Here is a 24,814-nt window from a genome sequence, read left to right as displayed (position 1 = left end):
GGCACACGACCAGTGAACCAGTAAACACAGCAGATGGAGCAGACACAGGAGCTCAAGAACTTTATATCCTGCACCTCACGGTGCTCACTGTGTATTGGCATGTTAGTATTATGTAACTAGTCATCATTATCACCGTACAACCAATACTCACACCCCATATCTCCTAGGAGGACTGAGGAGTGGTTTTTTAAATAGGAAAAGCATTCCTCCATCTGCCTCAGCCCACGCTCCTAACCCTTTCCCTGTGCATTAGAGATAATTCAAAACAGAAAAGCTGAGGTGGCTTGGATACAGCGATGGAAACAGTGTTGTGATGCACTGATCACAGCACCATCAGAAAGTAGAATACTCTATCGTGTAGGCATGCTTCGTCACGTTGTGCAATGTGCACACAAGGTATTCTCAATATCTTTCTGATGGCTCAGGGACTTCGTAGTAGGCCTAACGCCCATTTGTAGAAGTTAAGCTTGCACCACAAAAAGTCGTAGTCAGGACTAAACGCAAATGGGCCAAACAGTCTCAAACGACATATTCTGCTTCTGCTCTCTATCCCAGACAGAAGTGTGCAGAAGCGCCTCCCTTGTTCAAACATTCCATCAATGGCTTGTGTACTCTGAGCTGACAATGACCTTAGGAATAGACGAGTGAGTAGTATGCTTCCTGGTTAACAAATACCCATGCCGAAGGCCATGGTTTTCTACCCCAGTGTTTGTAGCCTATAGAGGGTTGCCAGTTGACTTTTACTTTGGCGGCCATGTTGGAAGACCACCGCATCAATTCTTTCGACAACAACTGCTGAGTGGCTAACCCAAGCTGCATGATAACAGTGCCTAAAACAAGTTGATTCATCACCACAGTCAATTTCTGTGCAACAAGATAGGAAAGACAACATTTTTTTTTTTTACAGATAACACGCAATCATGAAACACCATGGAGATAAGACTCAAGAACTGACAGAAAACCGAAGAAACCTTTTTGCCTGTCCAGACCTGCACTCAGACAGCTGTCAGTACAGGATCTGCTCCGATCATTTCATCACTGGTAAGTCTGATTGATTTATAGTTTAGTTTAGCGGTTTGTCAACCAGGTGTTAACAGCAAGACTAAATTAGCCAACATTATCTAGCTAGATAGATAGCGTGTAGTCTAGCTATTAGCATGTGTCAATGAGATTCAAGTTTTGGGGAAGCTACTTTTTTCACCATAAAAATGCACTTTTATAGCAAAGGATTGCATGAGTCTCTCATCGCATTTGCAGACTAATGTAAGCATACTAGCCTATTTCTAATGTGATGAGTAGATTGGATGGTCATAATTTAGGCGATAACAGAGATGTATTTTTAAATGACTTTGAACAGGAAAAATGTGCCCTTTGATAAAAATTTTATGCAATTCTACTACACTTCATATGACTGGGGACATTAGCATAATCTTTTTTTAATTCGATGGTAGCCTATGCCTACTCTGCTGACACTGACGACAAATCAATAAAAACGAAACCATGTAATCTAGGCCTATGAAAAAGGATCATAGCTAGAAGGGATTGAGCTATTGTCAAATTAACATTAAAAGTAAATGCTTTTAATTTTAGCTAACCCTAACCTTTTTCCTAACCTTAACTTAATTATCCTGACCTGCTACGTTAATTCTCCTAACCTGCTGCGTAAATTCTCCTGACCATGAAAAAGGGAGACCCAAAAAACTCCAGTGGCACTGACCCAATGATAATTTGTTGAGAACTTTATTCATAAGAGGGAAAATGTATGGACATTACAGCATAGGACAAAGGCCTCAATGGGATAGGAAACCCTGCTGTGTTGACTATTGGTTGTTCCAGCCCAACGTTAGATTTGATCTTTATATGACACAAAAAAATGAATTAAACATAAAACAATTAAGAGCCCTGATGGTACAGGTGACCTGAAGAAGTGATATTCTAACATCAGGAGTGCTTCTAATTTGTTTATGTACGGTTGGTTCACCAGCTGACCTCTATCAGGACACCCATGTCGACTGGATTCCCACTGTGAAGACGAGCAACGCTGCAGCAGCATCAGTTTCTACTTCCACCGCTTTGTCCCTTTCCCTCAGTTATACAACGTGGTTGTCATATGCTGTGCTTTGGTCAATCTGAATGATTCTGTTGTGCCATTTAAGTAGAGATGTCACGACTTCCGCCAAAGTCAGTCCCACTCCTTGTTCGGGCGCCGTTCGGCGGTCGACGTCACCGGCCTTCTAACCATCGCCGATCCACTTTTCATTTTCCATTTGTTTTGTCTTTGTTTTGCACACCTGGTTTCAATTCCCCAATTACATGTTCATTATTTATCCCTTTGTTTTCCCCATGGTTTTTGTGTGTGTTTTACAAGAGAGCACCTTCACCTTGTCGTCATGCCAGAAATTCCCCCTTAAACCGTATGAATATATAAAATATAATTTGGTACAACATGTAAAATACTATTGTTTATGACATTGTAAACATGCTGGACATTAATAATGGTGCAATGAAAAGTATTGTGTGTGATCTCTGCTTTGCCTTGCCTCATTGAATAAAATGTATTTCTAATAGACTAACTTATTTAAATTTTTACAATTTAAACACATTTAGCATTGACAATGTTATTGTTGTGCTAGTCTTAGCCAAACCATCTTCAACATCACAGTGGCTCCTCCAAGTACCAGTCAGACCTTCTGGGAGAAAAGTATCGGGCAAAGAAACTTGGTAGTAGTAGTTGTGTGTACGTTTCAAACAGTCTACTGGTGTCGTTTTTTAAAATTGAGAACATACAGTTGAGGTCGGAAATTTACATACACTTATGTTGGAGTCATTAAAACTCGTTTTTCAACCACTCTACAAATTTCTTGTTAACAAACTATAGTTTTGGCAAGTCGGTTAGGACATCTACTTTGTGCATGACAAAAGTAATTTTTCCAACAGTTGTTTACAGACAGATTATTTCACTGTATGACAATCCCAGTGGGTCAGAAGTTTACATACACTAAGTTGACTGTGCCTTTAAACAGCTTGGAAAATTCCAGAAAATTATGTCATGGCTTAAGAAGATTCTGATTGACATCATTTGAGTCAATTGGAGGTGCACCTGTGGATGTATTTCAAAGCCTACTTTCAAACTCAGTGCGTCTTTGCTTTTATTAGATTTTTATTTCACCTTTATTTAACCAGGTAGGCAAGTTGAGAATGCTATGTGATGCTATGGTGACCAGCGAGCTGAGATAAGGGGGGACTTTACCTAGCAGGGTCTTGTAGATGCCATGGAGCCAGTGGGTTTGGCGACGAGTATGAAGTGAGGGCCAGCCAACGAGAGTGTACAGGTCGCAATGGTGGGTAGTATATGGGGCTTTGGTGACAAAATGGATTGCACTGTGATAGACTGCATCCAATTTGTTGAGTAGGGTATTGGAGGCTATTTTGTAAATGACATCGCCGAAGTCGAGGATTGGTAGGATGGTCAGTTTTACAAGGGTATGTTTGGCAGCATGAGTAAAGGATGCTTTGTTGCGAAATAGGAAGCCAATTCTAGATTTAACTTTGGATTGGAGATGTTTGATGTGGGTCTGGAAGGAGAGTTTACAGTCTAACCAGACACCTAGGTATTTGTAGTTGTCCACGTATTCTAAGTCAGAGCCGTCCAGAGCAGTGATGTTGGATAGGCGGGCAGGTGCAGGCAGCGATCGGTTGAAGAGCATGCATTTTGTTTTACTTGTATTTAAGAGCAATTGGAGGCCACGGAAGGACAGTTGTACGGCATTGAAGCTTGCCTGGAGGGTTGTTAACACAGTGTTCAAAGAAGGGCCAGAAGTATACAGAATGGTATCGTCTGCGTAGAGGTGGATCAGAGACTCACCAGCAGCAAGAGCGACATCATTGATGTATACAGAGAAGAGAGTCGGTCCAAGAATTGAACCCTGTGGCACCCCCATAGAGACTGCCAGAGGTCCGGGCAACAGACCCTCCGTTTTGACAGTCTGAACTCTATCAGAGAAGTAGTTGGTGAACCAGGCGAGGTAATCAGGGTAGCCTAGTGGTTAGAGCGTTGGACTAGTAACCGGAAGGTTGCGAGTTCAAACCCCCGAGCTGACAAGGTACAAATCTGTCGTCCTGCCCCTGAACAGGCAGTTAACCCACTGTTCCCAGGCCGTCATTGAAAATAAGAATGTGTTCTTAACTGACTTGCCTGGTTAAATAAAGGTTAAAAAAAAAATTAAAAATAATTTGAGAAACCAAGGATGTCGAGTCTGCCGATGAGGATGTGGTGATTGACAGAGTCGAAAGCCTTGGCCAGATCAATGAATACGGCTGCACAGTAATGTTTCTTATCGATGGCGGTTAAGATATCGTTTAGGACCTTGAGCGTGGCTGAGGTGCACCCATGACCAGCTCTGAAACCAGATTGCAGAGAAGGTATGGTGAGCTTGACATCATGGGAAAATCCAAAGAAATCAGCCAAGAACTCAGAAAAGAATGTAGACCTCCACAAGTCTGGTTCATCCTTGGGAGCAACTTCCAAATGCCTGAAGGTACCACATTCATCTGTAAAAACATTAGTATGCAGGTATAAACACCATGGGACCACGTAGCCGTCATACCGCTCAGGAAGGAGATGCGTTCTGTCTCCTACAGATGAATGCACTTTGGTAAGAAAAGTGCAACTCAATCACATAACCACAGCAAAGGGCCTTGGGAAGATGCTGAAGGAAACAGGTACAAAAGTATCTATATCCACAGTAAAACGAGTCCTATATCGACATAACCTGAAAGCCGCTCAGCAAGGAAGAAGCCACTGCTCCAAAACCGCTAATAAAAAAACAGACTACGGTTTGCAACTGCAGATGGTGACAAAGACTTTACTTTTGGAGAAATGTCCTCTGGTCTGATGAAACAAAAATAGAACTGTTTGGCCATAATGACCATAGTTATGTTTGGAGGAAAAAGGGGGATGCTTGCAAGCCGAAGAACACCATCCCAACCATGAAGCACGGGGTAGCAGCATCATGTTGTGAGGGTGCTTTGCTGCAGGAATGACTGGTGACTTCACAAAATAAATGGCATCATGAGGAAGGGAAATTATGTGGATATATTGAAGCAACATCACAAGACATCAGTCAGGAATTTAAAGCTTGGTCACAAATGGGTCTTCCAAATGGACAATGACCCCAAGCATACTTCCAAAGTTGTGGCAAATTGCTTAAGGACAACAAAGTCAAGGTATTGGAGTGGCCATCACAAAGCCCTGACCTCAATCCTATAGAAAATGTGTGGGAAGAACTGAAAAAGCGTGTGAGAGCAAGGAGGCCTACAAACCTGACTCCGTTACAACAGCTCTGTCAGGAGGAATGGGCCAAAATTCACCCAACTTATTGTGGGAAGCTTGTGGAAGGCTACCTGAAAGGTTTGACCCAAGTTAAACAATTTAAAGGCAATGCTACCAAATACTAATTCAGTGTATGTAAACTTCTGACCCACTAGGAATGTGATGAAAGAAATAAAAGCTGAAATAAATCATTCTCTACTATTATTCTGACATTTCATATTCTTAAAATAAAGTGGTGATCCTAACTGACCTAAGACGGGGAATTCATTTTTACTTGGATGAAATGTCAGGAATTGTGATAAACTGAGTTTAAATGTATTTGGCTAAAGTGTATGTAAACTTCAGACTTCAACTGTATAGCTGGACAATATGTAAACAATGTGTGAGGATATTATCTGCTTCAGATGCACAATGTCAAGGGGTGCATTGCAAATGCCCAGAAGGCTAAAGCTGTAGTACTGTAGGCCTGTGGCTGCATTGGCATTGCATGTCATTATCAGCTGCAAAATGGATTCACATATATCCTAATCTCCTGAAAAAAGAGTGACAATCAAATAAAACTAATTTGGAGAGCTTATGACTGAACCAAAAAGGTTCAGTCAAGAATAAAACACAGAACCAGACAGATTCCCTTCCCATCTTTATTCCAGGATTGTGATTAAATCAACATTGAATATTATATTAAGTTATACACTTCACTTCAATGAAACAACACTTTCATATAATTTCAAAGTATACAAGTAAGCTAACTCATAAAGGTTAGACATCTTAGTAACAGGTAGGCTATTACTAAAGCTTAATTTCAGGTGAACAAAAAAAAGAAAATACCCGAGGTGGCCAAACTCGCTCCACTGATCCCTGATCTACTGGGTGAACAGACTTCTGTTGCAGACCAGCAATAGCACACTTGATTTTCAACTAATTAGGTTTGATCAATTGAATCAGGTGTGTTAGTGCTGGGCTTGAACAGAAGCCTGCACACCCAGCAGGGTTGGCCTGCCCTATCTGTAATAGGTTTATACATTGTGTGTGACTTCAAATGTATTTTTATTGACAAAATTTGCTAACATAGGTACACATATAATCCATGGTATGCAAGGATGTACCCTTATTCTCTTGGTACAGTCATTGGGACCTCATCTGCAGACTGGGTATCTGCGGACAGAAAACATCACAAAGAAACAGGCTGCATTATACTCAAAGTAGACAGCACTGAATATTATGTTGGTCTAGCTCTCTGTCCTCAGTTTTCCTCACTAATCTTTTCATAATATGCTCCCACAAAGGTACAGTACCTGCCTTATCCACAGTAAACTACGCCCTCTTCTCTGACAGCTGGAACTGCTAGTAGTCATTTCACCCTCTTCCACGGCTGTTAGCTAGCTAGCTAACGTACCTAGCTACAAATGCATTTCAAGTTACAACAATAAATAAATCAAGATGGCTAGGTAACTAGCTAATATTAAGTTAGCTAGCTGGTGATATTTAATTCACTTGGCTAGCTAGCAAACATTATGTTAGCAGCTCATTTGAGTTAGCCTGCACACAAAGTTCCTGTAGCTATCATGTAAAAAATATATTTACCTACTTAAATAGGTTCTCCCACTGCCTCCTTTTTCTGCGTCCTTAGAAAGATGAAATAATGGGCAACCTTCCAGAAGTTAAACACAGCCAGTCATGTGGACGATGAGGAGGACTTCCACCACACTGACTCTGGTCTTCCAACATGGCGCCTGGTGCGGTTGCTAGGTGATTTGGGCTCCCGAGTGGTGCTGCATCTCAGCACTAGAGGCGCCACTACAGACCCTGGTTTGATTCCAGGCTGTATCACAACCGGCCGTGATTAGGAGTCCAACAGTGCGGCACACATTTGACCCAGCGTCGTCCGGGTTAGGCTTTGGCCGGGTTAGGCCATCATTGTAAATAAGAATTAGTTCTTAACTGACTTGCCTAGTTAAATAAAGGTTCAATAAATAATATAAATAAGTTTGTGACTCAATTGCAAGCCCTCTATAGGAGAGCATAAAGGCCTGGTAGGTAGGGCAACCCAAATAATCATACTGTAATGCACAGATTCTCCACTTCAGGAAAGATATCTGGTTGTCTCGCAACCATTCTGAAATAGACATTAGACCAATGTCCTCGGGATGTTTGGAAAAGTCTGTCAGGTTCTCTAAACACAGACACCTATCATGCCCTCCACTCCTTTCAAAACCGCCATGTTGACCTCATTGTTCTTTCTCAGGTGCATAGAATTGTACTCTACTTTACTGTAATAGTCATATAACATCCAAGTTGCAGCAGTTTTGGAAAACACACTTATTCATATTTGTCTTGTGATGTGTATGTTTATTAAAGTTTGTGCGGCTAGTGGTTAGAGCTTTGGACCAGTAACTGAAAGGTTGCTGGATCGAATCCCCAAGCTGACAAGGTGAAAACATGTCCTTCTGCCCCTGAAAAAGGCAGTTAACCCACTGTTCCTAGGCCGTCATTGTAAATAAGAATGTGTTCTTAAACTGACTTGCCTAGTTAAATAAAATAAAGTCATAATCAGGTGTACATTCTTAGCACTGTTCAAAAGGCTTTACTATCATTATTTCACTAGTAGCCTAGTATAGGCCTAAAAGGTATTTGAATTTGTACGTAAAATAACACCCAGCATCTGGAAAGTGCATGCATGACGCCCCGTTATTTCCAGATGTTGACAAGTGTTCAGGTCTAAGAAAAAATAAATCTAGAAATATATATATATCCTCCATTCTAATTTTCTTTAGATTAATGCAACAAAGTCGCACTGTAATCTTTTTTTGCAGCAACTGTTTTGGTAAAATGTAATTTGATACTCCCTTTGTTTTTACCTTTCCTGACCAGAGCAGCCAGCGAACGAAAAATATTATAACTGAACATGAATCGAAGAAAATAAGGGTTTTGTGGCGTGTACTTTCCTACAATATACAGATGTGGTCGGTCCTCTACCATAGAAAAAAATGACTTGTTGACTCACATAGTGTTTGTTCGGATTTCTCCTCTTCTGGACATCTTGAACTGTTACTTCGTGCACGGTCCGCCTTGGCATGATGTTCTCTTTCAGCGCTTCCACTAAAAACAACAGCCCGGTTTTAGAACGATCAGACCCGAATGACAAAGTTTACCCACCCAACCTTTGTCATTCACGCGGGTGAGATCCTTGATTGCTGGATGCAACAAATGCGATTATTTCTCGTAGATGGTCCACGTCAGATTTCCTGTCCCACATTCAGTCGCTACTCTTCTTGCCCCGTCCCGCAGTAGGCTATGTCCGAACTTCTCTGAACCAAACTCCCAGCCTATCCCAGCTCACCGACTCTAATTTGATAACTGGAAAGCCTCCACCACAGACCAGCCCTGCCTGCGACACTTTAAATCAGGTTGACGTTTATTGGGATGAGTCTTGTCCTGGAGGCAGAACTGAGCGATTTCTGCTTGATCCAATAGTGTGTGATTGCGGCCAGCAATTCGGGCGTTCCTGCTTGTGGGCAATGCTGCGTCCGTAGAAACGCCCCCATCGAGCATCCCATTTGTTCCTGCATTAAGGCCCCCCTGGAGCATACTATCTTCATGCTTGTGTGACCCTTTTAATATTCTGGATTTCCTCCGAAATAAATGTATTATCAGAGTTTTTCTGGTGCAAAGGACACTGTCTACCGGTGTCCTAGCTAGCTTGCTACCTAGGAACAATTGCATCAAATAGTATTTGTCACATGTGCCCAATACAACAGGTGTAGACTTTACCATGCAATGCTTGCTTACGAGCTCTTCCCAACGATGCAGTTTTTAAAAAATATTTAAAAAATAATAACACGAGGAATAAAATAAAATACACAAGGATGGAGCTATATACAGGAAGTACCAGTACCAGATAAATTTACAGAGGTACAAGGCATTTGAGGTAGATATGTACATGAAGGCAGACAACATACAAAATACAAAATAATGAGAGTGAAATAAAGAACAGAATAGCTACAGCAAATAACAGCAAATAATGAGTGTAAAAGGGTGTGTGTGTGTGTTGTGTCAGTATGTGTGTGTGTGTGTCATGTGTATGTGTATGTGTTTGTACAGTACCAGTCAAAAGTTTGGACACACTTGCTATTCCATGGTTTTTATTTATTTTTACTGTTTTCTACATTGTAGAATAATAGTGAAGACATCAAAACTATGAAATAACGCATATGGAATCATGTAGTCACCAAAAAGTGTTAAACAAATCAAAATAGATTTAATATTTTAGATTCTTCAAAGTAGCCACCCTTTGCCTTGATGACAGCTTTCCACACTCTTGGCATTCTCTCAACTAGCTTCATGAGGTCGTCACCTGGAATGCATTTCATTTAACAAGTGTGCCTGGTTTAAAGTTAATTTGTGGAATTTCTTTCCTTCTTAATGCGTTTGAGCCATTCAGTTGTGTTGTGACAAGGTAGGTATACAGAAGATAGCCCTATTTGGTAAAAGACAAGAACAGCTCAAATAAGCAAAGAGAAATGACAGTCCATCATTACTTTAAGACATGAAGGTCAGTCGATGCAGAACATTTCACGAACTTTGAACGTTTCTTCAAGTGCAGTCGCAAAAACCATCTCATGAGGACTGCCACAGGAAAGGAAGACACAGAGTTACCTCTGCTGCAGAGGACAAGTTAATTCGATTTACCAACATCAGAAATTGTAGCCCAAATTAACACCTCACAGAGTTCAAGTAACAGACACAGCTCAACGTCAACTGTTCAGAGGAGACTGAGTGAACCAGGCCTTCATGGTCGATTTGCTGCAAAGAAACCACTACTGAAGGACACCACTAATAAGAAGAGACTTGCTTGGGCCAAGAAATATGAGCGATGGACATTAGATCGGTGTACATCTGTCCTTTGGTCTGAGTCCAAAATTGAGATTTTTGGTTCCAACCACCGTGTCTTTGTGAGACGCAAAGTAGGTGAACAGATCCGCACGTGTGGTTCCTACCGTGAAGCATGGAGGAGGAGGTGTAATGGTGTGGGGTGCTTTGCTGGTGACACTGTCAGTGATTTATTTAGAATTCAAGGCACACTTAACCAGCACGGCTACCACAGCATTCTGCAGCAATACGCCATTTCATCTGGTTTGCGCTTAGTGGGTCTATCATTTGTTTTTCAACAGGACAATGACCCAACACACCTCCATGCTACGTAAGGGCTATTTGACTAAGAAGGAGAGTGATGGAGTGCTGCATCAGATGACCTGGCCTCCACAATCACCTGACCTCAACCCAATTGAGATGGTTTGGGATGAGTTGGACCGCAGAGTGAAGGAAAAGCAGCCAACAAGTGATCAGCACATGTGGGAACTCCTTCAAGACGGTTAGAAAAATAATTTCTTATGCTCGTTGAGAGAATGCCAAGAGTGTGCAAAGCTGTCATCAAGGGAAAGGGTGCCTACTTTGAAGAATCTAAAATATTAAATATTTGGATTTGTTTAACACTTTTTTGGGTTACCACATGATTTCATGTGTTATTTCATAGTTTTGATGTCTTCACTATTATTCTACAATGTAGAAAATATTAAATATAAAGAAAAACCCTTGAACAGTTGGTGTGTCCAAACTTTTGACTGGTACTGTATGTAGTGTATGTGAACGTGTTTGGGTTTTGTTTGTGAGTATAAATTAGTGTGTGAGTGAGTGTGTATATGGCGTGCATATATAGTCTAGTGAGTGTGTGTAGGGTCAGTGCAAGATAGGGTCGGTGCCCAATAGGCGAAGGACACTGTCTACCAGTGTCCTAGTTCTCTAGCTATCTATCCCAGCACTCTCCTGCTGTGTACCGGAGTCCTAGCTATCACACAGTGTCCCTCGCTCCAGCCTGCCAAACACCTGCCCTCGCCGTTGTTAACAGAACTGCGGGAAAGCAGTGCCCCGCCTCCTAATTTCAAAAATAGAGGTACAAAGTGGACACCCCAAATTGTAGGTCACATTTACACCCTTCTCTCTAGATGGGCCAAAGTCAAAATTGGCTACATCGTAATAATTCATGAAAACTAAAATTAGCTTATTGGTCTTACTTTAAGGTGAGGGTTAGGCATTAAGGTTAGCAGTGTGGTTAATGTTAGGGTTAAGGTTATGGTTAGGTTTAAATTAAGATTTTATGACTTTGTGGCTGTGCCAGCTAGTGACCACTCTGCAGAGCTGCCACCAGAACAAGATTCATTATGAAAAATGCTAACCTGCCTCTTTATTGTAACTAATTTACATTCTGATTATTTTGTGATTAGCCTATACTGTGAACGAAACATGACATGGACTCGCCAGAGTGTGAAAATCCCAGCAGCGTTGCAGTTCTTGACACAAACTGGTGCACTTCAATATTTTGTCTTGCCCATTCACCCTCTGAATGACACACATACACATTCCCTGTCTCAATTGTCTCAAGGCTTAAAAATCCTTCTTTAACCTGTCTCCTCCCCTTCATCTACACTGATTGACGTGGATTTAGCAAGTGACATCTACATCTAAGGGATCAGAGCTTACACCTGTATTCACCTGGTCAGTCTATGTCATGGAAAGAGCAGATGTCCCTAATGTTATGTACACTCAGTGTATCCTGTATTATTCGATATGATTTTGTAATGTAAACATTGTAATATCTACTGTGAAACAAGATCAATAAATATCCTTAAGAATCAGCCAAAGACTGTATACCAAGGCACAACTTCAAGAATGCCACACATATGCCTGGCAAGTTTCCCTTATGCCCACAATAATTCTAGACCAACAACAGGGGGTAGAAACCCAATGGTTTTATCTGTTACTCAACATCAGTGCCTGGTCTTCGTGCCTCGGTCATCATTAAATATAGTTGACACATCAAGTGATGAGGATGAGCCCTCCCTGAAGGTTGTGGTGGTGGTGAGCCAAAATTCACACAAGCTGCTGCTACTCACTCAAGCTGCAGCTGAGCTGTTGCCCATGGATGTCACCAACAGGGGGTTGGTGTATGTCCGAAACCTCCTTCACTCTGTACACATACTGTATAACTCTGAGCCGAGCATAAAAACAATGCAGGTATAATGGGTTGGCTCTGAGCGGCAGGTAGCCTAGTGGTTAAAAGTGGTGGGCCAGTAACTGAAAGGGTTACTGGCTTGAATCCCGAGCCGACTAGGTTAAAAATCTGACGATGTTCCCTGGAGCAAGGCACGTCAAATCAAATCAACCCCAATTGTGCCTTTAAATTACTCTGGATAAGAGCATTGACTAAAATATGAAACTGTAGAAGGTAATACAATGGATAAAGATGTTGATGATTTGGCATCCTCAGTGATAGAGATTCTGTTTTGGAATCCTTTCAAAAGTCCCATTTCAGATATGTACCGTGAGGAGGTAGATCAGGTGATACAGGCCAAATGGCTTTTGGCACGTTTTCCCACAAGATAAATCTGACATGAACACTTCTATAATTTGCCTTGAATCTGAGTGGTGCCATGAATAATATGCTCTTAATGTGAAATGATGTTGTCTCTACCATCTGTCTACCAGCATTGAAATTAGCTCACGAGGAAAGTAGAGCACATTTATTTATGTTTTTGTCTGGATTGACAATGAACAGGTCTTTTGTTGTTAGGAGCACATGGACTATATCTTACCTATCTTTCCCGTCTCAAGCAAAAGAAGAAGACCAGCATCTGTCAAACAGAGCTGTCTGATCTTGATGTGAATCCAGTTGTTTGAAGGGCACTCTATACTGGCAAATATCAACTGGGTGGTTCCAGCCCTGAATGCTGATTGGCTGACAGCTGTGGTATATGAGACTGTGTACCATGGGGTATGACAAACATTTGTTTTTACTGCTTTAATTACTTCAGTAACCAGTTTATAATAGCCTTTTATTGAACATGCACTACATTCATATATGGAAAAACACAGATACATTTAGAAAGACACAAATGTTAAAATTAGCTGAAAAACACACAATTAAGGGGGTTGTAGTACTGCTTGTCCACTGTCTTTGCCTTCTTTTTTTGTTATCTTAAGAGTGCCATCCAAATAGAAGGCCCTACACACACTTTAATTTAAGCTGGCGTGGATGAGCTATTTTTGTGATACATTTTCAGCCCAACACAGAGGTTTGTGTTGAGATGTAGCATCATCTTGTGGTACATTATGAATACCGCATCGAGGAACATTTTGTTGTTTAATGCCCTCTGTTGGTGCAAAGGAGAATTGCAGTTGTACCTGGCCTATTCACTCACATGGGAGGACCATAGAGACGAATACCAAGAGAAATATGGTTGTAGTTTATATGTAGAGTTTTATTTTCCCCATCACATATTAGGGAAATCAGTATTTAGGGTTCAGAAAAGTATCTGTGTCCCCAGCCTCAGTCTATAGAGGCCTGTCACATGTGGCCCAGGAGTGTTCAGATGTATGGTGATGGGTCGGAGCGGTCACACATCTGCAGCTCCATGTGTGAAGTGATGCCAGAGAAGCGCTCCTGTAGGGGCAGCAGGTAACCCAGGGCCTCTCCCTGAGAGATGGGCCCCATGTAGCGGTACGGACGGATGTTGAAGATCTTCACACAGTACTCTGTCATACAAATTAAGAAAATACTGTTAATGGAAGGGAGATAACTCGGTGAACGACCCTTGCGTGTGATGAGTAACCTTGAGCATCCAAGACCTGAAGACTTTCCCAGGCTTTAGCTCAGTGGGACAATACCATCTTGTGATGCACATCAGACCTTGGTTATGATAAAGCGTGAAACAATAGTAATATGAACAATACCCATTTAGTCCCAGATCTTCTTGCCATGATAGCAAAAACAAACTGGCACTAACACACATTAGGAAGCCGTGGAAAACTGCTTATTCGCTCATTCTTCAACACTGCACTGCAATCAGATGATCGTTCATTTGTTCCCTGTGAGGCCCAATCACGCCACAGTTTGCATAAAGATGAAAGAGTCTGACAGAACATGTGTTCCCCCCATACTGCGGTTCAATTAGAGGTAGCGAGGACCAGAATAATGTTGTTTACCCGTTTCCCGCGCTGCTGCTTATCAGGCCAGGATGCACACGGCTAATGCAGACGCATGGCTGCGGCCTTAACGACGGCCATTACTGGAGATCATTATGCGTTAGCTGCCTTTGATGGGAATTCAAAAGCAGCCAGGTCCAAGTGTCAAAGGCAAAGGGGAGTTCAGTAGGATCTCAGCCCTCCTCCACTAGCGTGGCTAATCCCTCCAAATCCCTCGTTACTTCCGCCATAAAGAGACATCAGCCTCTGGTCTGGACAGAACACAGGCCTACCTAAAGCCCCATTACACGCTACTAGATCGTCTAGAAAGGTTATAATGATTAGTTAGAGCTGTTCAAGGTTCCGCTCTCACAGTCATGGTATAGGAGCATCATTGAGTTACCAGTCTCGTGTTGTTTTTTTCCCGCTGAATGTGAAATCTACGGCAATGAAGCGACAAGTGTATACTGTACAGTATGAAGTGCTCACCGGAGTTGGTAAGTTTAACGCCATCGTACTGGATACCCACCACTGGCCCCCTCAGGGTCCCTGAGAAGGGGGCGTTGACAATGCTGTAATCGTCACACACCACATCCACTGCCTTGTGGAGGCTGTCATCATCTCTGTGAGAGAAAACATACAAAATATGTTTAAACCTTTGATGCAAACGCATATTTAGACATGCCTATTTACAATGTTACTCATATAGCAGACGCTCTTCTCCAGAGTGACTTACAGGAGCAATTAGGGTTAAGTGCCTTGCTCAAGGGCACGTTGACAGATTTTTCACCTAGTTGGCTTTGGAGATTCAAACTAGCAACCTTTCGGTTACTGACCCAATACTCTTAAACTTAACCGCTAGGCTACTTGCCGCCTTAGACGTGTGTTTCAACCTATAGTGTCAATAATGTAACGTAACCCATCTTTCTGTGGTTTAAACATGAGCAGTGTCAAGCTCAGAGAGGTATGATAAGCTCTGTGAAATGTCCCCAAAAGAGGATAAAATAGGCCCCCTCCCATGTCAGAGACCTTCTAGAGTTGAAGCCCCCACAGCCAAACAAGTCACAACCCCTCACTCTGTTGTTATGGTGACCGGCACACAGGACGCTCCAAGCACCGGCTGTAGGGACAAGACATGAGACTGTGTTACCACTGAACATAGCAGAAAGCCAAAAGACTCCTAATGTGAACTACCAAGCAGAGTGTTATGGAGTAGTGTGTCACCTGGCATACAGCACTGGTGTGTCTTAGGTGCAGCACACTTGTCCTTCAGGTACCTCCCCTGACAGACGTAGGAACTGCGTTGGCAGATGCCACCGACGCTGGAGCAGGCAGTGTCGTTCCTTAACTCCTTGTCCCTTTTTGGACTTCCTGTCTCCTTCCCTTTGACCTTTTCGTTTCGGGTCAGCTTCTTTCCCTTCTTGTTGTGTCCCACTGTTGGATCCCTTTTGACCTCAACAACACCTTCAACCTTCTTCTTCTTTCCTTTATTGTCTTTTCCCACCTTCAAATCCTTGTTTACTTCAATGACATCTCCGACCTTCTTGACCCCTCCGTCCCTTTGCTTTTCACGTTCAAGAGCAAAACCAAACAGCAGGACTTGGATGAGAGAGAGAGAGAGAGAGAGAGAGAGAGAGGTGGGGGTGACTTCTCAATCACTCTCAATGAATGAACTTGTCCTGCAACAACGCTGTAAAAAGCATGCAGGGGCCTCCACAGGTAAAACCGTAACAAGGCGCTAACTTCTAAGCTTCGAGGTTAATGGGCAGGTTGTAAGCATGCAGGGGCCTCCACAGGTAAAACCGTAACAAGGCGCTAACTTCTAAGCTTCGAGGTTAATGGGCAGGTTGTAGTTATTCTGACCGGCCTCCATTGCTCCCACCCAGGCCTCAACACTAGTGTTGGATCTTCATTAACTCTATTACTCTGCACAATGAATTTCCAATCAGTCATGGCACCTGAACACACAGGCCGGCCCTTGTAATTGAAATGAGCTACTTATCACTAAGGCATAGTCAGGCCTTTACGGAAAGCAATTTCTCTCTGGCACACGCGACACCATTGTAACCTCGAGGAAATGCAGTGGGGTTGGATTTTCTAGATAAATCAATACTAATTGATTACCCAGGCAGCCCCTGATATGAACACACATCTCAAACACAACTAACTGCACATGCTGGTCCACATGGACTTGTTGTTAGGTTAAATAGCACTCACTGGTAGTTTTTATACAACCAGGCGGAGCCCTGTTTCCAGATACGTAGACAACACGACTATTTACATGGTAGAGTGTCTTATTGTACTGAGACAGACAGTTGAATAGTTTCATTGCCTTAATAAGTGTGTTATTTTGTTTAATTGCTGTCCTGTAATTACTTTGCCACCGTGGCCTATTTATTGCCCTACCTCTCTTATCCTACCTCATTTGCACACGCTGCATATAGATTGTTCTACTGTATTATTGATTGTATTGTTTGATTACTCCATGTGTAACTCTGTGTTGTTGTGTGTGTCAAACTGCTTGGCTATATCTTGACCAGGTCACAGTTGCAAATGAGAACTTGTTCTCAACTAGCCTACCTGGTTAAATAAAGGTGGAAGAAAAAAAGGGGGGGGTGTGGGAGGGGGGAGGGATGCTGCCTGTTACTCACCAGTCCTTCAAAGCCACTCTGATAGCTAGCGCCTAGCACCCTGGGTTAGATGCAATGTTGCACGGAACACTCCATCACGCTGTAAATTACAGCCATTCCACCAATAAACGGACGCAACCCCCCGAGGATTCTGTTGACATTCATTTACAGCCACTTAATATGGTTCTCTTCATGCACTGTTGTTGTGGGGTTGATAGGCACGGAGTGTGTTTATTGTTTTGACTGAAATCCACTTTTAAAATTGCAACCCCTCTTCCATGGTGCAGTAGCCTGCATTTACTACTGGACAATATACTTACAGTATGCAAGAAGAGCTGAGATCATGGAGATTCTTAACAGCATTCTGGCAGTTTGGACGGGCACTCCAAAACCTACAAAAACAAGAATAGGACCAAGAATTGTTACGTAATGTTCGGCAAGCATTCGATTTTGAAGAGTTGATTCAAAATAGAAGACTGAATACATTCTCAAATAGATAGAGACTTTATTGTAGGCAAACGTGTAAAGCTAGGTCTTGATAGTAAAGTGTGTGCAGTGCTTACCAGTCCTGTGGAGGAGTTGTGTGGGTGTCGTGAGGCCAACACAAAGAGAAGACTGTGTGAAACCAGGTCAGCCCAGTCTTGAGTATGCATCCCTCCTGGCCACAGGACATTCCACCACAGTCAATATTGATATTGGCATTTAAAATAACATATCCACCCAGTCTCTCGCTCTCTCTCCTGACGGGACCGATTCTTCACTGTGTTTCCGCTCCTAAAGAAACTGCTATACCCAGGCTAACCTTACCAGATCTATGCATCCATTGCAGCTATGACTTTGATACATTGTAAATCGTCATCAGCGTCAGCGTTGTACTCAGCATCTTCAACTCTCCTTCAGAACCAAAACAGCACTTTTCTCCTTCAGCGCCATACCGGTGTAATCATATCTCCAAAACACGTGTTTTATCCTGCAATAATACGGTTTTACATGTGACCGTGCCACGTCAGCGTTAGTATGGACGGAAGCCTTTGAGTCTCGTGAGTACATCTCACCGCTGCATGCCCGCCTGTCAGAGCTTTACTTAACAAGATAAAATAAAAAAAATAAAAAAAACATTATTCTCGAGTTCACGAGATAATTAGCTTTCGGCAGGCACACAATGCAACTCCATTCAATCAATAAAATGAATTCACTCCACTCTATTTTGACCATTCAAATGCTGCCACGTGAACATAGCACATGATGGGCAATCTGTAGGGAGCCTCTTTGATGACAAAGTGTGCCCAACAGCACAGCACCAGTCAGGCTGTTATGTCTAGTACAGCTGGGTTATAGTCCCTCCCTCCCCTGGGGGAGTTATAGGACTGGACCAGGCCACTGGTGGTGTGTCGACACACTCTGAATCTTAATGTGGTGGGAGAAAAGGGGTTTTGGTGGCAGAGAGAGTTGAGCCTTTTCAGCCGAGCGGCTTTGATAATCAAATATCTGTTCGGGGGATTATGCTGATAGACATACGGCAAGGAATTAGAGATGGGGGTATGTTGGCTCAGAGTGCCTTTTGGGTACATGCGCCACATTCCCTATAACTCCTTGGAGGATACGAGTGACATTTCACTCTGGCTGCTTCTTTCAGTCACTTTGTTCTGGCTTCTTCAAGGAGACAGGGAGAGAAGAGGAGAAGCCACAAGTGTTTCCTAGCAACAGTGTGTCCGCAGCATTCCCCCTTCCATCTCTACCCCACACTCCCTCCTTCCCCGAGTTGCAGCAATGCACCACTTGCTCCAGAACCTGAAATACATTCTAATTCTCTTGACTCCCCGCTCCCTTTCACAAAATGGAGGGCAACATAAAATGACATTCAAGCCTAACAATCTTTAAGGAAAAGGCCCACAGAGGGACAGTTCCCTGTAAAGGTTGAGGTCAAGCAATTTCGTGGGAGTCACAAACCACTGGCAGACAAAATGAAGAAGGACCACTGTGATATTTTACCGCTTTAGAAGCTATGCAGCTACTTGGCAAAGCCTGATTTCTCTCAAAGCTGGGGAAAAGAGCTGTCTCACAAAATGCTGGAGCACATGATGGATTGGAGCTCTGCTTTGTGCGAATCAGCTATCTCAACACAGCTCCAAGTCCTGACCACTTGGCCGAGTCGATCTGTAAACATATCTGAGGGACTTGGGGAGGGGGCTCAGGCAGACTGCCTCAGGGAAGAGAGGAGTTCGGCGGGAGGAGTGTTTTTCCCAGGTGTGTCCATCAGGGGGCACTGTAACACGGCTAATGTGTTCCACTTACATGGTTTCCGTGTACAGTACACCACATGGAGAGGCTACTGAAGTCGAGTTACATGTCTAGCTCTCGACACCTGCAGGAAAACTGATCACCTCTCAAAACACAGACAGTACATCTCGCAAATGCCCTTCAGCATCCCTGAACTCCTGTGGACCGTGTTGAAGGGCTGATTCAGAAAACGGTGTAATAGACCCAAAGCCTCCCACACTTCACCTCTCTATATTGGCTGGATTTAAACCCATCTAATAAAGAAAATGCAGACGTCAGCAATGTTGTTTATGTCAGTAAATTAACTGGTTTGATTGACTCCTAGTCATGGTGAAATTAAATGAGGAAGGAGATTAAATATGTCCTTGTAAACTATGGCTATTATTTCCACTTGTATAATGAAGATGCCAGGGCAGGGGAGTAGGAAAACATGTCTGAGAAATTACAAATATCGGATACTCCATGAGTCACATTTTACTCTGGATACTGTGTCACAGTCCGAAATATATGGTTCACCATAGCAACAGGTAGACCTACCATTTTGAGTGATGTGCATTAATGCTGTATATTTTACCGCTTTGTTTAACATGAAGGATAAATGGTGCCATTTTAGAGTTATGCTCAGGTGGCCTTTGTGACATTTTACTTTGATTTTGCTGTAACGTCAGCACAACGAGAATTGAACCGAGCACGTGACAAGACAAGTAATTTGCTTTTGAGCACTTAATGAACATGAATGCCAGGTATCTCTCCAGTCTTTGACTAGAAAGGTGACCACTGCGGTCGACACGGCCACACCTCTAACTCTCAGGAGAATTGCACGGGTAAAACATGTACCGAACTTCAAAGGGGCTTTGTAGGAGCAAAGAGAGCGAGCTGTTTGACATGGCAGGCAAGGTGAATGTCACACGGGTCAATCAGTATTGGATCAAAGCGGAGAGGGGGCAGATCATGACGGATCGGCGAAGGTGAAGAGAATACGGAATCACAGCAGGAGAGGCAAGCCACATCCCTGCGCTTTGATGAGGAAGAGGATGGAGATTCATGGTGGAGCAGCAAGCGGCGAGATGAGGAGCAGTGCTCAGTATAGAAGCATATGCAACACATCTCAGTCAGTCCGTCACCCTGATTACCACTTGATGACAGCAGGGGACTCCAAGGAGCATTTAAACTACTGCTCACACATTCAGAGGAACAAATGAAACATCTGCCCCTGTCCATGAAGCCTGCAGCAACAGTTAGCTGTTCACCCCACCAGCTGCCCCTTTAACAGTGGCAGATTCAACAGCTTTTACCTTGAAGAAGCTACTAAAAGAACATTTGATTATCAATCCATTTAGACTGCAAAGTAACTTATGTTACCTCCCTTCTAAGAACATTGGACTGCTAAAGTTATGATGCAGTGTTGCTTCCAAAGTTTCACTGTAAATGTGTAAATGCGCTCTTTGGATATAGGCTACACAAGATGGCACATCTACCCAAGTCTGACTCCATCATGCACGCAACATCCAATTTGAAAGTCTGTTCATTAAGAAGCTCCTAATTACACCCACAGTATCTATAATTACTGTATTTCTACATCACACTTGGCTGATAAAGTTATTCCGCGCAGACTTCGTGTATAATTACACTTTGTGAACACCGATAGCACACATAGTTAAAGCCAAAGTGATGCTCGCACGCCCGTCAGCCGCTCTGAGCAAAATGTTTTTCTTACAGAAAAACAGATCCTTGTGTAAGGGGATACAAGTTATGTAACACTCTGGGTGAAATTCTCACATGCAAAACGGTGAGACGCAATGTGAAACAGAGAGATGAGAAAAGAAAAGGAAAGACCAGAACGACAACATTTCTTCAACACAGATGGACTAGAGAGAATGTACCCATATCCTTATTTGGAAGATCCCCTGTCGGTTCGCTAGTCAGATCGTTGGTGTGTACTGGGCATCAAAATATCAGTAAAAAAAAAAAACAATAGATATCACAGATAATGAAAGTATCTTTAAAAGGTGTCATCATTTTTAAAAAGTGCCTCTGTAAAATGATTGAAATGAAGAGTGAGGTTTGATACTGGCTCTTTGCTTTGCTACTGGGATGACAGTGCAGCACATGGTATTAGATTGGCCTCTAGATGGCAGAAAGATCTTATGGGTGAAGTCTGGCTTGCTGATGAGAGAGAGTGAGAGAGAGAGAGTAAGAGAGAAAGAGAGGGAGAGAGAAAGAGAGGGAGAGAGAAGCACGTTGCTGCAGCATGGAACACAGAGGTTAATCAGAGCGACTTCTCATGCCAGGAAACGTGATCATTCAAACAACTGAAGAGAAAAAAAATCAGTTTGCTTATTAATAATCCGTGCTGTCATAGTTTCTCCCCTTTTTTCATTTGATTCTGTATCAAAATTGAAATTCATGAAACGGTGTGTCGCGGCTGTGACAAACAAGGCTTGGCAGAAGAGCACGTTTGACGATGATCTCCTGGAGCTGCCTAGCTACCTCGTCTCCTCCTCACTCTCCCTGCTATCCAACAGATCTAACATTTAGATACGTTACTACAGCCAACAGAGCGCCACGGGGACGATACAACCTCAGTAAATAATGCACTCAAGTGGCCAAGACATTTAGCCACAGATGCTGAGAGATGGCGGTGAGGATAGAAACATGTGCATGTGCATTCATCGATGCAGGAGCGGAGAGAAATGAGTACAAATACATACCAGCTAATTAGATGAGTGCTCAGCAATGTACACATACATAAAACCCGCTGTGTTCAATAGCGCAGCAGTCAGACGAGATCCAACCACTCCTAGGAGAGCTCATTAATACTAAAGTTAAATAGCTGTGAGAGAAGCTCTGCTCTGTGGTCAATACAACCTGGCAGGAGACCTTACTGATCCTCTTGCATGTAAGGCCACATGCCACGCGTCACAGGAGGCTGCTGAGGGGAGGATGGCTCATAATAATGGCTGGAATGGAGTGAATGGAATGGTATCAAACACACAGAAACCATGTGTTGGATGTGTTCGACACCATTACATTAATTCTGTTCCGGTCCTCCCCAAATTAAGCTGCCACTGGCCAACTGTGGCACACATATAGCCATGTATGTCGCAATAGGCCACATATACAGAAAAGACTGACATTCCTTCATAGAAAACTGTCTGAAAGAAACTGTGTGATCATGTCACAACAAATGCAATGTCTTGTTATTGTCTTAGAGTCTTATTTTGGGCAAATAGAGAGATGTATGTGACTACAGTCAGTCCTACCCTAGTGAGAGCAGATTTATTTGGAGCATATTCTGAGGTGTTCATGGAGAAAGAGCCTCTCACAGCGAGTGACTCCCTGCAGTCGAAGCACATTCACTCTTCACTCCACAGAGAGAGAGAGATAGAGAGAGAGAGAGGGGCAGGAACAGAGAGAGAGAGAGCGAGAGAGAGAGAGAGAGAGAGAGAGAGAGAGAGTGGCAGAAACAGAGAGAGAGAGAGAGAGAGAGAGAGAGAGAGAGAGAGAGGGCAGGAACAGAGGGAGAGAGAGAGAGAGAGAGAGAGAGGAGGGGGCAGGAACAGTGGGAGAGAGAGAGAGAGAGAGAGAGGAGGGGCATGAACAGAGAGGGGGGAGGAACAGAGAGAGAAAGAGAGAGAGAGAGGGGGCAGGAACAGAGAGAGAAAGAGAGAGAGAGAGGGCAGGAACAGAGAGAGAAAGAGAGAGAGAGAGGGCAGGAACTGAGAGAGAGAGAGAGAGGGCAGGAACAGAGAGAGAGAGAGAGAGGCAGGAACAGAGAGAGAGAGAGGGCAGGAACAGAGAGAGAGAGAGAGAGGGGGCAGGAACAGAGAGAGAGAGGACAGGAACAGAGAGAGAGAGAGAGAGAGAGAGAGAGAGAGAGAGAGAGAGAGGGCAGAAACAGAGGGAGAGAGAGAGGGGGCAGGAACAGAGAGAGAGAGAGAGAGATAAAGAGAGGGCAGGAACAGAGAGAGAGAGAGAGAGAGAGAGAGAGAGAGAGAGAGAGAGAGAGAGAGAGGGCAGGAACAGAGGGAGAGAGAGAGGGGGCAGGAACAGAGAGAGAGAGACAGGAACAGAGAGAGAGAGAGAGAGAGAGAGAGAGAGGGGGCAGAAACAGAGGGAGAGAGAGAGGGGGCAGGAACAGAGAGAGAGAGAGAGAGAGAGAGGGGCAGAAACAGAGGGAGAGAGGACAGGAACAGAGAGAGAGAGAGAGAGAGAGAGGGGCAGGAACAGAGGGAGAGAGAGAGGGGGCAGGAACAGAGAGAGAGAGAGAGAGAGAGAGAGAGAGAGAGAGAGAGAGGGCAGAAACAGAGGGAGAGAGGACAGGAACAGAGAGAGAGAGAGAGAGAGGGCAGGAACAGAGGGAGAGAGAGAGGGGGCAGGAACAGAGAGAGAGAGAGAGAGGGCAGAAACAGAGGGAGAGAGGACAGGAACAGAGAGAGAGAGAGAGAGAGAGAGAGAGAGGGCAGAAACAGAGGGAGAGAGAGAGGGGGCAGGAACACAGAGAGAGAGAGAGAGAGAGAGAGAGAGAGAGGGGGCAGAAACAGAGGGAGAGAGGACAGGAACAGAGAGAGAGAGAGAGAGAGAGAGAGAGGGCAGAAACAGAGGGAGAGAGAGAGGGGCAGGAACAGAGAGAGAGAGAGAGAGAGAGAGGGCAGAAACAGAGGGAGAGAGAGGGGGCAGGAACAGAGAGAGAGAGAGAGAGAGAGAGAGAGAGGGGCAGAAACAGAGGGAGAGAGAGAGAGAGAGAGAGAGAGAGGGGGGGCAGAAACAGAGGGAGAGAGGACAGGAACAGAGAGAGAGAGAGAGAGAGAGAGAGGAGAGAGGGCAGAAACAGAGGGAGAGAGAGAGAGAGAGAGAGGGCAGAAACAGAGGGAGAGAGAGAGAGGGCAGGAACAGAGAGAGAGAGAGAGAGAGAAGGGCAGAAACAGAGGAGAGAGGACAGGAACAGAGAGAGAGAGAGAGAGAGAGAGAGAGAGAGAGAGAACAGAGGGCAGAAACAGAGGGAGAGAGAGAGGGGGCAGGAACAGAGAGAGAGAGAGAGAACAGAGAGAGAGAGAGAGAGAGAGAGAGAGAGAGAGAGGGCAGAAACAGAGGGAGAGAGAGAGGGGGCAGGAACAGAGAGAGAGAAAGAGAGGCCAGGAACAGAGAGAGAGAGAGAGAGAGAGAGAGAGAGAGAGAGAGAGAGGCCAGGAACAACATTGCTGGAGCTTTATGATCTTCATCAGCCACGCGCCGGCCAGCAGGCGGACAGGACGGGGAGGCAACCATGTCCAGGAGGGACTGACGTGGACCCTCTCCTACCTTGCATCCACCCCTCTCCCTCGGGTTGGCTTCACCTGTGAGTTGGACCAGAGGAGCTGCCTCCAGGAGAGTTCAACATATTTACCTCTCTGAGAATGGTTTCACTCAACCTGAGACACACACAGACACTGGCACACACACACAGACACTGGCACACACACACACACACACACACACACACACACACACACACACACACACACACACAACACACACACACACACACACACACACACACACACACACACACACA

General features: G+C 43.9%; 2 protein-coding genes across 2 annotated transcripts in view; both read right to left on the bottom strand.

The window, feature by feature from the left end:
* Positions 1-8,798, bottom strand: part of LOC115105267 (SH3 and PX domain-containing protein 2B-like) — an 83,608-nt gene extending 74,810 nt beyond the window's left edge. The window contains 1 exon segment of the mRNA XM_029627072.2: positions 8,337-8,798. Coding sequence (XP_029482932.2) covers positions 8,337-8,408 — 72 coding nt within the window. The 5' untranslated portion in view covers positions 8,409-8,798.
* A 4,410-nt stretch (positions 8,799-13,208) lies between these two features.
* On the bottom strand, positions 13,209-17,956 carry LOC115105265 (uncharacterized). Its single transcript, XM_029627067.2, has 6 exons — positions 17,544-17,956; positions 17,301-17,372; positions 15,575-15,949; positions 15,380-15,470; positions 14,840-14,973; positions 13,209-13,921 (listed from the first exon to the last, which is right to left on the bottom strand). Exons 2-6 carry the CDS (start codon positions 17,341-17,343, stop codon positions 13,755-13,757), a joined length of 810 nt encoding a protein of 269 aa, XP_029482927.2. The 5' UTR covers positions 17,344-17,372; positions 17,544-17,956; the 3' UTR covers positions 13,209-13,754.
* Positions 17,957-24,814: the final 6,858 nt, after the last annotated feature.

Source organism: Oncorhynchus nerka, linkage group LG22, assembly GCF_034236695.1.
Source record: "Oncorhynchus nerka isolate Pitt River linkage group LG22, Oner_Uvic_2.0, whole genome shotgun sequence".
Lineage (NCBI taxonomy): Eukaryota > Metazoa > Chordata > Actinopteri > Salmoniformes > Salmonidae > Oncorhynchus > Oncorhynchus nerka.
This window is presented reverse-complemented; position numbering and strand designations above follow the sequence as displayed.

Bases quoted from the DNA above. Each gene is read 5' to 3' on its own strand.
- LOC115105265 (XM_029627067.2), bottom strand. From the start codon at position 17,343: ATGCTGTTAAGAATCTCCATGATCTCAGCTCTTCTTGCATACT. The intron at 15,471-15,574 runs GTGACACACTAC...TTGTCCCTACAG, and splicing joins ACACCAGTGCTGTATGCCAG to CCGGTGCTTGGAGCGTCCTG. The intron at 14,974-15,379 runs GTCTCTGACATG...TTTCTCTCACAG, and splicing joins GGGGGCTTCAACTCTAGAAG to AGATGATGACAGCCTCCACA.